General features: G+C 43.0%; 1 protein-coding gene across 2 annotated transcripts in view; it reads right to left on the bottom strand.

Annotated features, from left to right (window-relative positions):
* Positions 1 to 2,435: 2,435 nt before the first annotated feature.
* CREB5 (cAMP responsive element binding protein 5) overlaps positions 2,436 to 14,039 on the bottom strand; it is a gene marked incomplete at both ends in the record, with an annotated part of 209,954 nt that continues 198,350 nt past the window's right edge. For both annotated transcript variants that reach the window (XM_080610938.1, XM_080610937.1), the window contains 4 exons: positions 2,436 to 2,599; positions 3,776 to 3,884; positions 4,593 to 4,820; positions 10,039 to 10,362. In XM_080610938.1, coding sequence (XP_080467064.1) covers positions 2,436 to 2,599; positions 3,776 to 3,884; positions 4,593 to 4,820; positions 10,039 to 10,362 — 825 coding nt within the window. The remainder of the gene's footprint in view (positions 2,600 to 3,775; positions 3,885 to 4,592; positions 4,821 to 10,038; positions 10,363 to 14,039) is intronic.

The following is a 14,039-nucleotide window of genomic DNA, read 5'->3' as shown; positions in this document are numbered from 1 at the left end:
TGATTTTTATTTTTTAATGTATTTAAGTGCTACCCATATAGAGGGAAAGTTCTTAAATTAACCCTGCGATGACATTTTCTTTTTCATGGTGAATGATGAAATTCAGACACAGGGGAAATGGCTTATTTGGCTATTTTTTACATAGTGGATACTCAGCTGGAATATTTTGCTCGACTGCATATTTGAAAAAAGTTCCCTTGGGAGCCATGATGAAGCAAAACCATTTAGCTATTACAACTGGAGGTTAACAAAAAAATTATAGATTCAGTATTTAAAACACTTTAAAAGTATTTGTTTGTCTAAAATATAATAGAAAATCCTTTACATTTGTATTTTTTCGTAATATTTTGGTTCTTAGACTATACAATCAAGTCAAGATTTACACTGTACATTAAAAATCTTCTTTTGAATGTACTTGCATAAATGGAAAGTGAGCTGTTAAAGAAAAGAATACTGATAAAAAGTTAGTTAGCGAGATAAGAACTAATTCAGAAATGAATGATCCTCAGAATTTTGCTTTCCCTTCCAGGTTAGCCCTGCTCCTTACAGTGCCTCATGCTTCAGTTTTTTCACTCTCCTTCCTGCACGAAGAAGAGCCACCTTTTTCAAACCCAAGACTCCTCTAAAACCCAAAGACACAGCCTTAGAGGAGGAGAACTTTGTTTCAGAACAAAGCACGTTCATGGTTAGAGGATTTGCCAGGAATAACGTGAATTAGGTTTTGCTATTAAAGACATAGCTCAAAATGTTTGAACATTTATCACCAGCTCGGAGCCTGCTCCCTGAGTAAGCAGCGGGAGGTTTTGCCGTTGACAGATTTGAGAGCAAAATCAGGTCCCAGTATAAAGCAAGGCAGCATAATTAACTGGCATCATCTCCGTCTGATTTTCCCATCAATCAGTGGTACCACTCGGGGATGCAAATCAGTCACGCTGAGGGGCAGGCCCAGAGTCCAAACAAAAACCTTAATTGTGGCATAAGGCTCTTTTCCAGACCCTCTTTGCAGGACTGAATTTTATCCAGAGTGCAGTGGGATTTGCCATTCCTGCAGTGCTTTTAGTGGCTGCATGCCTTCTAAAAATTATTTAGCGTCCTAATGAGACAATTCCTTACCCGCGGTAAAGGGGTGTTAAGTGCCATTAAAGTCAGTGAAGCTACACTGCTGTCTGCCAGGTCAGGATCAGTCCATGGATGCTTAAACGAATGCCTGCAGAGAGCAGGTCTTTCCCTGGGAATTAAAACTGGCATTTTTCCGGCTGGTCAGAGCCGTTACACTGATTTATTTCTCATTTATAGCCTGTGAAACCTGAGGCTGTTAGCTTTTGTTGCTAGAACAATGCAACCGGGTTAGGGAACAGAACTTTTCTGAATTATTATATACTACATGGATTTTTCTATGTTAATGACTGGCAGTGCAAAAGAATTGCTGTGATTCTCAGGTGTTTGCTACGCCTGTACCTCACCGCAGAAGCTCACAGGGCTGCTAGCACCAAAACAGCTGGCTCTCAATCCTGCTTCACCTGGGGCTGCACTGCTTTTGCCTTTCACTGCTTATTAAAAACACTAAATCAGGAGCATTTGTTTTTTAAAAAAGCCAAATGCTCAGCACAGCCCAGCTGCGGGTGAAGAGCTAGTGAAAGCCGCAGCCGCACCGACAGTTTTTAGCTGGGCTTGAAGTTTTTGCTTGTTCATCACCATTCTTTCAGAAAGAGAGGGAAGTGAGAAAGCCTTGGAATGAAAAAAAGCAGGGTAGAAAAAGAGAAAAAGCTGGGAATGAAAAGGTTTTGGGAAGGGAAAAGGAACGCGTGAAAATAACTGGAGAAAAAGGCCAGGGTAGGGGAGAGAGGAGAAGGGGGAGGTCTAGTCAAAAGAATATGTTATTTGGGCTTAATTTTGTCCTGATAGCCACATCCTATATAACTGCTTTGAAAGAGGCTCTGAATGCAAGATGGGGTCTGCTGATAGCACAACGCTAACCCTTTTTTACCATGCTGTCAGCAGATCCCTTCTCTCTGTATTTATAGCCTAATTACTCCTAGTTACCTACATATGACTCTGTTTAATACTTTTCATGCCTCACGCTGGCTAACAAGCTGTAGTTTAACACAACTCGGTATTTCTGAGGCTTCAGGCTAGATTGGTGAGAAGGAAACATGACTATGTACAGAAACAGTTAGGTTTATAAACAAGTAACTGGTACCAAAAAAACTGGAGAAAGCACCAAAGCATTTCTCAAGCTGATAGCATATTAATTGCATAACTCCCTTTCATGTAACTAAGTATAAAAGACATTTTAATAACTATAAAAATGAAAGCCAGAGTCTTTCAAGAACTGAGGAATCTTCCAGGCTTGAGTTACGGTTGCAAATGTCCTTAGCACAGAGGACGCTTTGATACGCTACCACACTCCCCTAGCAGTTTCTGATCAACCACTTTTAAAGGATGGGGTTGATGTCTGTTCTGTGGCTGGCGAGCTGGGTGAGAGTGGAGCTTCCCACGACGTCGCTGACAGAGGAGGAGGTTGTGATGGTGTTGTGTTGGATGACTTGCTGCTGGGAGCAAGCTGGGACCGGGCTCGCAGGAGGACTGCTCTCGGGACCTGGGAAGGGGGTGAGGGCACAGAAACAACGCACATTCATATTTCCATCTGAGTAACAATCCCAGGCTCGGTGACGCTCCTGGAAAAGGGATGTACTACTACGGCAGCGCTACTAACAACGTGAGGCATGCACAAGTCCCAGGATTTCAAAATACACAGCTATCCAACACTCTCCATCTTCTGATCTTTTGCAGCTTTTGTTACATTTTTTTTTTTAGGACACCTTCTTTGATATCAGCCTGACTTCAGGAGTTCGGACCTTGAAGTAAGTCCAAGACCTTAGTGACTACGAAACCAATGTCAGGATAAAAAATCTGATATCCTGAGGTCTATAAAATCAGTTGGGATGCTTAGATGCTTTATTCGCTTCAGCAGGAATCAAAATGAGAGTGCAGTGCACTGCAGCACAGAAAATCTAATTCAAGCAACAGTCGACAGGCATGTAATGCAATTATATATTTTTTGTCTTTGAGTACTGTTAAAAAGCCAGATGCATAGTGATGCAGAGGAGACAGAAATGGGCTCTATTTTAAGGGAACACCGCAATCTAGCAGATATTAACCCTGAGTCTCTTTTGAGCTGTTCTAGAGCCAAGCAACGAGTTTGTCCCTAAATTACCACACTCATAAAATGCATCAATAGACAGGATCGATTCAACATCTCTGTTAAATGATAACTTTGTGGAAAAAAAAGGAAGATTAAGAGTTAAGAAAGAGTTAACAAACCTTGAAAACCTGCGCCACGCCTGGTCTGTGCCACTGTCAGAGCACAGGACCATTTTCACTGGAGGGAACTGTAATATTTTCCTTTACAACTTTCCTTTTGAGAGTTATTTTAAGGTTCTGGCAGTGCTGTGCCCAGGAGGACTCTTGCAGGTTTGGAGCTGTGAGTTCAAGCAGGATCCTCCACAGGGGAGTGAGCGTCCATCCATGTGCATCTCCTTGCCGAAGGGAGGGGCAGGGAAGGCTAGCTCTGCTGTGTGGGATGCAAACCAGGGCTTTTTTGGTTTGGTGCAGGGCTGGATAAGTAAGGGCAGGAGATTGGATGGCTCGGATGATGTTTGAGAAGACAGGTTCAAGAGATAATATGACCAACAAGGGGTTCTGGAGGGAAGAATTGGAAACTTTGCTTTCCTGTGAGGAGTGTGGAGACAGTGCAAACATACCAGCTACTTACTTAGATATCCTTGCGATTCTTTCTGCATAGCTGTTATTGGACAGTCTTTATGTGTTAACAATAACTGTTTCAGCTGTGCTACCTCATTTTTCAGCATGGAAACCTCGTTCTAGAAAAGAAAAGAGAGGGTTTGGTTTGCCACAAAGCTTAAACCAGGCTCTTCTGCAAAGTTTTAACCCAAGAACACAGAAACTGCGCCACAACTTCAGCAGAATTGAGCAAAAGCGGCACATGGTGCTCATTTGCTGGGGTTATGATAGCATTTGTCCATTACATTATTTTATAACTTGTTCTGAAGGCAACTTGGCTTCCTGGAAGCACACAGGAACACCTATGGATGGGGCAGAACTACTGTGCCCACCATAAGAAGGGCAGCACTGTAAGAAAGGCTTTTGTTATCATATTCAGGATATTTTCATCTAGTCATACAATTTTTCTTACTGTTAGACTGATCTATTTACACTCCTATCTTGCTTGGACTGTTTAGCTACACACCCTTCTCTAAAATAGTCTTTTACAGCCGAGTTAATGGCATTTCCAAAAAAATCCCCCCAAAAAGGAGTGACAAGAAAAGAAAATAAATACAACTCCATCTAGTAAAGGCTTCTAAATTCCAAGACAGCTTTTTCCTGGCTTATCCCACTAAAATGTAATTATTTCTTTAATTGAAGCACACACATCTTGATTAATAGACTTTGATTATGCCCCTGCTCTTGCTAGGAGCCGGCTTTATGGGGGCAGCCCCAAAGGCATCACCAGCCCCTCCGTGCACAAAGAGCCCCTCTGTGTCCTCGGGGGCGCAGACAGTGTCTCGCACCTGAAGCTGCATGTTTGTCTGGGTGAGCTCTTCTGCTTTCTTTTCCAGTGACATCACCCAGACCTTCCTTTTCTGTCTGCAGCGTGTGGCGGCGGCTCGGTTCCTTTCCAGAAATTTCCGCCTCCTCTCATCCGGGTCCTCGTCTACCACCCTCCTCCTGCGGCCTCCGGTCGGCTGTGGTGGCTGTATCGTCTGTGTGGGCTGCATCTGCTGTGCTGCAGGCGAAACCTGGTGAGAAGAAGAGGTTTGGCACAGGGTGGTGAGGGGGAAAAGTTACTAAGGGGGATGCTGAAATGGGACGGGAAGTCTCACATGCCCGTCCCGCTGCCCGGCGAGGTCTGCAACAGGCGCAAGTTGAAAGGCTGCACTAGATGCCACTGAAATAAGCTGCTGGCAAATCTCTGCCATGGTCAAAGGGGGCATTTTCTGGAAACGATCATCTGAATATTAGTAGGGAAAATATTTTTCCCCTTACAGTTAGTTATTGAAAATGTTCACATAGGTACTTTCTCTGCCACCACCTATTTCAAATCCGAAATGTCAAGTTTCTCTCAGCAACTGTTTCAATCAAAGCAGGGGACTGTAGTAGCCTTATTTCTGCCTCTCTTTTTTCCCCAATTACCTCCACAGCTTTAGGACATTTCTATTTCCCAGACTTCCCCATCTCCATCTCATGCTTTACCACCTCTGGAGATGGGAGCTGCAACACTCTTTCCACCGGAGTGGAGCTGGGAAGCCTCAGGCTGGGATCATGCAAGGCCAGCAGACCTCAGTGCTCCTCACCTGGGACAAAAGAAAGGATTTAGGTATCTGAACTTGAACCCATGTTTGGGTATCCCTGCACTGCAGGGAGAAGGGTTATTCCCCTTACCAGGCACTTTCATTTGACCCCCGTGGATGCTATGGTCCCTTTTATTCAGCAGCCTGGCTTTGACAATAGAGGCACACTACATCTATTCCTGCTGCCATGAAACTATGGAAAAAATACGTATTGGTGCTTTTTCAAGTGCAAGAGAGTATCAGTCCTGCTCCAGAGAGTAACTGGTTCGTTACAGAAAAGGCGTGTGGTCGGGACAGTCCCACATAGTCTGTACTCCACTCCTGGGTGGATGAAACACATACCCATGTCCCTGTCAGACTTAACATTCAGCTGCCTTGGAATAACCAGCTTTTGGACTGCTTTCCTGCCTCTCCAAGGTGCCCAGGCCATGGGGTCTGGACTGGGCTTGGGGCTTGGGAGCCCTACCCATGGGTCCCATTGCTCACACCCAATGGGGGCCACTACTGCAGCTCACATTGCTGCCGCCTCTCCGGCACAGTCTGGAATAGTCTGGAAACCTGAATTGTTGACTCAAAATTAACCCTCTTGTCCTGGCAAAGGCCCAAACCTCCAAGGTGCTTCCTTTGACTCCAGGGAGTGGACGTACTCAGCGCTTTGTCAGACTGAGCCCTGAATTTCAATTGCGGCAATTAACATGTGTTTGCCTAACACTTCTGTCTGTCTCAATTAAAATGATACTATCGTCTTGCGTCTTGCGAGGTCGCTTTTCTGTCTAGAATCTTGCCACAAACTGTGAAGAAGACTTTGCTTCCTCCCCCAGCTGACTTGTGCCAATTAAAGTGGCAATTTTATGTGTAATTACTCTGCGCATCTGATAACTCTTTTTGCATGAAGCCAAATGTATTCCCAGCTTTATGTTGCATATGTTGCACAGCCAGGGAATCTCTCCCACAGAAGCAGAAAAATGTTTTAAAAAAATTACCATCTAAAAATAAATAAGCCACCCTGCACTTTCTGACTGATTTTTGAAGTTTCATTCTGTATTAACTCCATATGTTTGCTAGTAAAATCTCCAGCCCCCTGTCCACACCAGGGGCTGCCACCCCAGGACTATGGCAGCTGTAGTGGCTGCAGCTGCCAGCACCATGCAGGACCACTGGCCGTATCTCCCATCACCACCAGCACCTCCTGGAGATCGCTGCCAAGGGATGCCAGCTGCTCCCCATCCACCTGGGGCTGAGCACACTGCCTCTTTAGCAATATGCCTAAGCACAGAGGCCACAGAGATCCCTTTTAATGTCAACGTATCATCAAAGGCCCCTCACTTTCTCTCACACACACACACCTTTTCAGACTTCAGAGATCTATTATTTATGTTTCCGGACACCAAAAGTTTTCTTATCCCATTTCTCTCCTTTTTAATTCAGCTTTAAAAATTCTTGTTTCTTAACTCTCTCAGTGGGGACTGCTACACAGGCAGAAAAAGGTAACTATACGATTCTTTGGGTTTTTTTCCTCACACACTCATTTTCTCCTGAATAATTAGTGAGTCATTTTAGTTTTAGAATGTACCAGTTAGCCTTTTGGCAGTCAGAGGGCACTTTCAGAACAACAAAACCTCCTCTCTATCTCTGGTAGATATTAATTATAAAGGTTGCCATTATGTCACTAATAATGTCACGTGGGATAATTAACTGACTCTTACTAGATAGCTCTCAACCCTGAAATCTGTTAGGCTAGATCTTAGTATCTGTCCTAGCATCTTTCTCTAGCAGGATCTCACTTTGCTGCCCTGCCCAGGGACAAAAGAGAGAAAATGAACATATACTGAAATTGAAGTTAATGTTTTTCTTAGAGGATGCTAATCACATATCCATAATGAAGACAAGCATAGGACAGCTAAAAGAATGAAACAACATCCAAACTCTGCTTAAGCTATCGCTCTGGCAGGTTTGATATGAAGAAACCTTCATGGGACCAACAGAGGAATCATTTCTGTAGTAGCTGAGGCAACATAGCTACAACTTGATAAAATACATCACTTTCTCAGAAAGTGGTTTCTACTTTTATGCTTGATCCAATTTCTCTCTGTTCTTTGCTACTTACCATAAAACTAATACCCATTAACTCATTCTATGAAAGCATAATTCATTGGGCTCCTGTGTATCAAAATGATAGCTGAAAAGCATGAAATGAATTCCAACATTACAGAAGGGTGTGGTGTAGAATAATGACAGTCTCAGCATGGGAGCACATGGCTTACAGTAGCGTGGACCATGCTGTCATTTGGCAAGTGGTTTGGAATGAAAGAATCTGGCTCAGAAGAATAAGGAGGTTAATAATTAGTAAATCACACCATAAAATTAAAGTCTGCTGGAGCAATCTGACCCCCAAAAAGGCCATTGCCATAGGGACTATGGATGAGCTTAGAAAGTAATAACCATGTGATTATTACTCAGCAAACCCATCTTTTCTCCCCACTAACACATCTGTTCAGAGATTGCTATTGCCTTCACTCCATGGGAGCAGACACACACCAAGAGCTCTGCTGCCTGGGGAAGCTGCTGATCCTAGGATTCCTACTCCATCACCCTCCATTCCCAGGTGAAGGAACGGAGGAATGACACACCTATGAAAAGGTGAAGACCTCCTTGATCCCCAATAGGGCCTGTTGACTCCAGGAACATTCTGTAGATAGCAAAGATCATCTGACTGCACAGGCCCAGCTCCAGAGACTGTGTGGTGCTGGGACACAAGAGTAAATCTGACATAGCAATGTGGCTGCCAGTCAGTCCACCTACCCTGGTGCCTCTATCTCTTCTTGAATGACTGTGAGCCTTTTGGGCTGCCTAGCTAAGAGGGAATACAAAGCATAGAAGTCTAGGCTGTCCTAACAGGAAGGAGTATAAAAAAGACATGGACCTGCCTGAGCAGGTCCAGAGTAGGGCTCACTCACTCATTGATCTTATCCCTAAAACTGGGAGATTTTTAGTTCTCTGGTAACTGTTTTCTCCTCACCTGGTAAAATTGGTAATCTGGATGTTTTACAGCAATGCTCCATACCATGGTATCTGACTCTCTCACCTGCATTACCATGTTTATCCTCCCTCACCTCAGTGAGGTGTCAGTACTATTACCCTTGTTTTAAAAGCCTCAGAGAGGTTAAATGACTTCCTTCATCTCATCCATGAAGTTCTTAGTCTGCTAAGCACAACTTTATCCTTACTCTGTTACGGATCTCGAAGATGGCCATCAGGTTACTTTTGGTTTCTCTGTTATGAGATACTTTTTATTGGAGTTTTTAAACAACTCCAAGGAAGATAACTCATTAAGAGATAAGAAACTAATTTAATTCACAAAGTAAAAACTGAACTAAACTTAGGAAAGCTCTGGACATCTTCTCACAGGGGAGTCTGCTGCTTTCTTATTTAGACTGTTTCTCTAAAGCTGACAATTCATTTTACATTAGCAAATGCTCCAGGGAAATCCCATGTGCTTGCAGCCTCTGCAATAATAAAGCTAGATGTTAGTAAATAGTTAATGTTGTGGGACACTGGGATGTCAGCCAAATCCTCTCATTTTCTTTAATGTTTTCTAAGAGCTTGGCTGAAAGGTATTTTCAAGCAACACAGTACTTCACAGATTGAACTTCTTGTGGCTGGCACTCCTTTTTGTCCTCATTCTATGCACTGCCCACTTGTCTTCCTTAAATTTGCTCCCTAGACCTGGCATGTTACAGTCACTGCCCCAAGGGCTTTATTTTTCTTATGGGATCCTGATGCAGAAGCCTATCATCTTGAGACATTAATAGAATTCCTCTTAAAAATTACTCTGCTGAAGTCTGTGCTTACTAGTTCATTACTTCAAGAAACATTCGGTTCAGATATTGAATTGTCCAAATTGCTGAAGCCAATATACTTGGTCCAAAAATTGAGATCTTCATCTCATTCAATGGAGACCATCACTGAGTTACCATTTGAATCCAATTCAGAATTGCCTTCCTGGTTTAAATCTCTCTCCTTGAACTGGTTTCACCATGTTTTTCTCCTATCATAGCATCCACCAACTATTGCCTGCACTCTCAGCCAATCTTGTCTTTCTGTCGCACTTTGCAGATGAGGGCTTCTCTCCCCTTCACAGGGTCTGGATCCTTTCTTCTTTTCCTCCAAGCAACTGCATCTTACCTTAGAACTTCCCCTACTATCTCCAGTCATGAACACATACACACACTCATACCAGTGCCATTTCAGAGATGGTGCTATGTGTTTCTGCAGGTAGAACACATACAGCTCTTCAAATCTTGGCCTGAGAAGTTCAGGTTCAAGCACATTAAGCAACATACATAATATGCTAATCTCCACAATAAATCTCATCCATAAAAGGATATGTGGCAATTCACACAGCTCACAGCACTGAAAAACCTTGGAGCTCCTTATAAAGTAAGATATTACAAATGTCTAGCAAATTAAGCAGCAAAACAAGTTGTTGCTTCACTCCATTTTCTGAATAAAGTTTGGACTTCTCCACCACTGGTAGCAGACATTTATGAGTAGCCTGAGGGGTTCGTATCTAACAAGACGTGTGCATGTAGAAACAACACAGGGATCAGGCTTTAACTCCATGTAACAGCAAAACTCAGTGATGCAGCATGGCAGGAAGGTCTACCTGTGCTTGTCCACTGGAGTGCAGCGGGGGGTGCGGCGAGGTCTGGTGATGTGCCGGGTGTGCGTGAAGGTGCGAGTGGGAGTGGTGGTGGGGATGATTCTGCTGGTGATGAGGCTGAGGATGAGGATGGTGCGTCGGGTGCTGGTGCTGATGCGGGTATGAGTGATGAGGTGGCAGTGTCTGGTGCTGATGAGGATGCGAGTGCATATGATGGTGTGGCGTCTGGTCCTGCCGTGAGCTCATCATTTCCATCATGTGGCCCATGGTGTTCATATTCCCATTCGACATGGCGGCAGGATGATGAGTCAGCGCTGCCTTCAGTCTCTGGAACAGAACAAGGCAGAAAATTCAACATTCATACACGATGATCTGAGCAACCAGAACAGGATTTCTGCTGCTGTAGAAGCAGTGCTTGTCCAGTGTTTTGAGATTTATTCTTTTTCCCTTGCTGTTCCCTTGATAAAAGGCATCTTATTTCAGTTTGAGAAATAACATATTCTGGGGCTTTAATCTAGTTTTCCACTGTAAATATGTGAAGATATAAACATCTCAACTGAAATGTAACAGTTACACATTTCCTAATGTGCTGCTGAGGAAAAATGACTGGTTCTTAGCCTTTTCTCTTTGGCCAGCTCACTAGTGTTAGCTTCATCAAGCTTGTATTCTTGCAACTTTTAAAAAGGACAGTCTGATTAAAATGTGAGACAAAGTTCCCATCTTGTTTTTACTACAGATATTATTTAAAAGACTCATTGATAAATATATTGCATTGGTGTGTTTTTCAAATTCAGGCTCAAATGTATTCTAGCACTCAATCTGTTCTTTCATCAGAAAGACAGGAAAATAATGAGGGTGGCCTCAACCTGATCCTCTTTCTCTGCTGGAAAGTTCAAACACCTGCTGTGTTGTTATTGCATGCTAATCCCTCCTTCTGTTTTGTACACCTCACGTTTGTACTGTCACTGGTTTGGGCCCTGGAGACCTGATGAAGGCAAAACTCTCCTTAATATCAACGGGATTTGTTCACTTTTCCCTGAACACCACCAGAGGGCAATGGGAAGGGCTGCCACATTTTGGACTGCAGGATAGGGCCCTTGTGTACTAAAGATGTAGCTGAAATACAGAGGGAAAAAAAAAAAGTTTCCTTTCAGTGCAGTTACAGGGTCATCCCAAAGCTGTGAGCTGTCCTGGTATAGAGACACCTCACTGATGTCCCCTGCATCTGTGGGTCACAGATGACAGTCAGAAGATTGTACAAGCCAACATGGCTGAAATCTGCCAGTGGAGAAACAATGACCAGATTGAACTGCATTTTGATTTTGTTTTTAAAGTTAAGAGAATGAATGCCAGCACACTGAGAACCTATAGATGGGAATGTCAATCTGCTTTATATTGAAATATCATCTGTTATTGCCTGTGCAACTCCACTGCAAGGCCAGTGGGAAAGGTCTATGTTCAAATGCTCCTTTGTTCAAATGAATGCTCCTATGTTCAAAGCTGGTGCCTTATTGTGTTTGTGTACCTGGCAGTGAGGAAGAAAAAATTCTTACAAAGAAATAAAAAAGAAAAATATTAGAAAAAACCCCCAACAAACAAACAAACAAACAAACCCAAATGAAACAAAACAAAAGAAGAAGGTTGTGGGAGGCAGAAAGAAATAACAGGGTCAATTTAAAGTGTCATACTCAAATTTTTGTATCCTACATGTTTTTGCAGACTTCATTAAGATCATTCCACTGAGACACTGTAATAGATCCATTAATCCAAATCTGGTGGTTTATTTCACTAACAATCGATGGGCTGAACAAGACTTAAGAAAAAAAAAAGAAAAAGAAAAGATACATTTGTAAAACATCAGTGCCTCGGTTTGTGTGAAGAAAAGCTAGATTGATGACTTTCAAGAAGTTTCCTTAAGAAAGCCTATCAAACCATGACTATCAAAACCTGATGATCTTCTCAAAGCAAGATCGAGGCAACTATGACAGTGGAGTTAAATATGCCCTTCCCTACCTCTAAAGTTAGAATGGAGCTCAATCTAGTGTCAGTAGCAGTAACTCATCCTAGGCGTAACATGGAAGACTTTAGCAGTTGTTGCCCTTAATGTTTCCAAATTGAAGTGCTACGCTGGTTGCAAGCAGCAATTCACAATGGTCAGAATAACTGGTGTTACTCAGGAGTGTATTAGGAAAAATATGGAAAACAACATATGAATAAGTCAAGTCATTCTGCATGCCATTCTTCAAAACTGAGACCTTTTTTATGGGGTTGAGCCACCATACAGATCTAAGCCAAAGCACCAACAAAAGCTGTTTTAACTTTGTTTTCTGAATCAAAATGCAAAATAACCAAGCTCTCATTAGCCAGTAGTTTTATGTGATGAGTACCTAACAAAATCTACCCATGCTATATTTGTCAGAGACCTGTGAAGCTGAAATACAGCATGTCTTATTCTAAACCGCAGACTTTCAAAGCAAAAAAAAAAGGAGGGAAAAACTTAATCTGCGAATAAACATTTTTTTTCAGCTGTAAAAACTGTGGCTTATTAGTGTGGCACAACTTCAAGGAGAATAAATTATTTTGTTTTCTTTCCATAGCCCCTTCTACCACATCCATTTATTTGAGATAGCAAATCAAGAGAGACAGTGAGAGGTCTGACATGCAGCTGGTTTCAGTCAATAGGGGTCATTTCCATTTGGACTGTGTATTTTACAAGCTCCTTGTTCACTGTTCCCAATGGGAGGGTGAGCCAGCTGCCCTGGATCCTAGTCCTGGTAAGAAACCAGCTCTCTACCTCATCCTGTCCCAGCACAGTAACAGCCATTGCCTGGCCTTTGCCTCCCTTTAACATTGTGCTTAGAACAGCTTTGTAACAGCGAGAGCCGTGCCTGCACACACACACACGGAGCAGCATTTATCTTCCATTAACCAATCTCTCCTGCCCATCAGAAACATTGGGGGAATGATGAACATTTTCCTTCTGTTTGGTCTTCAACAAGATCAATTGTTTGGAATGTTTTAGTTAGAGCACAGGGAGGGAAAAGCACCAGAACTTGGTGAACTCCTTGCATTGAGTACGTGTAGAGCTCAAAGGGCAGGCTGAATTTTTGTTATTGTTCTTTTTATGCGGTCTAATTGCAAACAGCTGCTTTAGTTTAGTGTCAAATAAAATGCCATGGCATCAAAATTGAGCTTACTGGACTACATTAGCAAATCCCTTCTAGAATGATGTGATAACGGGGACCTGATCCTGCAGCCATTCAGTTTCTCAGGAAATGTCTTTTTCTGTCACCAATTTTTGGTGACAGAACACTGGAACAGGCTGCCCAGGGAGGTTGTGGAGTCTCCTTCTCTGGAGACATTCAAAACCCGCCTGGGCACATTCCTGTGTAACCTTATCTAGGTGTTCCTGCTCTGGCAGGGGGATTGGACTAGATGATCTTTTGAGGTCCCTTCCAATCTCTAACATACTGTGATACTGTGATACTGTGAAATGTCTGACTGACTTCACCAGGTATCGGGCAGTTTGCAGACAGGGGCTGAAACAGAGCACTCACTACTCAGGTCTGCTCTCACCAAACCCCAAATCCTTGCCAACCTCACTGCTGTGTTTCTTAGGGCACAGTTCCTCTTCTCTCCCTTTATACAGCAATTTTCAAAACATTCCCCACCAATCTCAAGCCAAGAAGAAATGCAGGTGCTCGCCTTACCTGGCTTTTGGCCCTTACTGACTATTATTGCATCAAAGTGACCAGCATCAGTTACAGCTGACTTGATCATGACATTTCCATTAATGGTTGTCAGTGACACAGACATGAGAGATTTTTCATAGAGAATGGCCTGCTCTGCCTTTCATCAAGTGAATAAAGAAATTTCCCTTTTGATCCTACAGTAAGCCAGGAACACATAAACTCTCACCTTTGACACTTAGGAGGAAATAGAAGCAGTGGATATTAGTGTTCCATAGGTAGGAGTGTTGTACTCCCTGCTGTCCCCCTAACTGA

This window comes from Psittacula echo, assembly GCF_963264785.1.
Source record: "Psittacula echo genome assembly, chromosome: 2".
Classification (NCBI taxonomy): Eukaryota; Metazoa; Chordata; class Aves; order Psittaciformes; family Psittacidae; genus Psittacula; species Psittacula echo.
The sequence above is the reverse complement of the archived record's forward strand: the minus strand, read 5'-3'. Positions and strand labels throughout refer to the sequence as shown.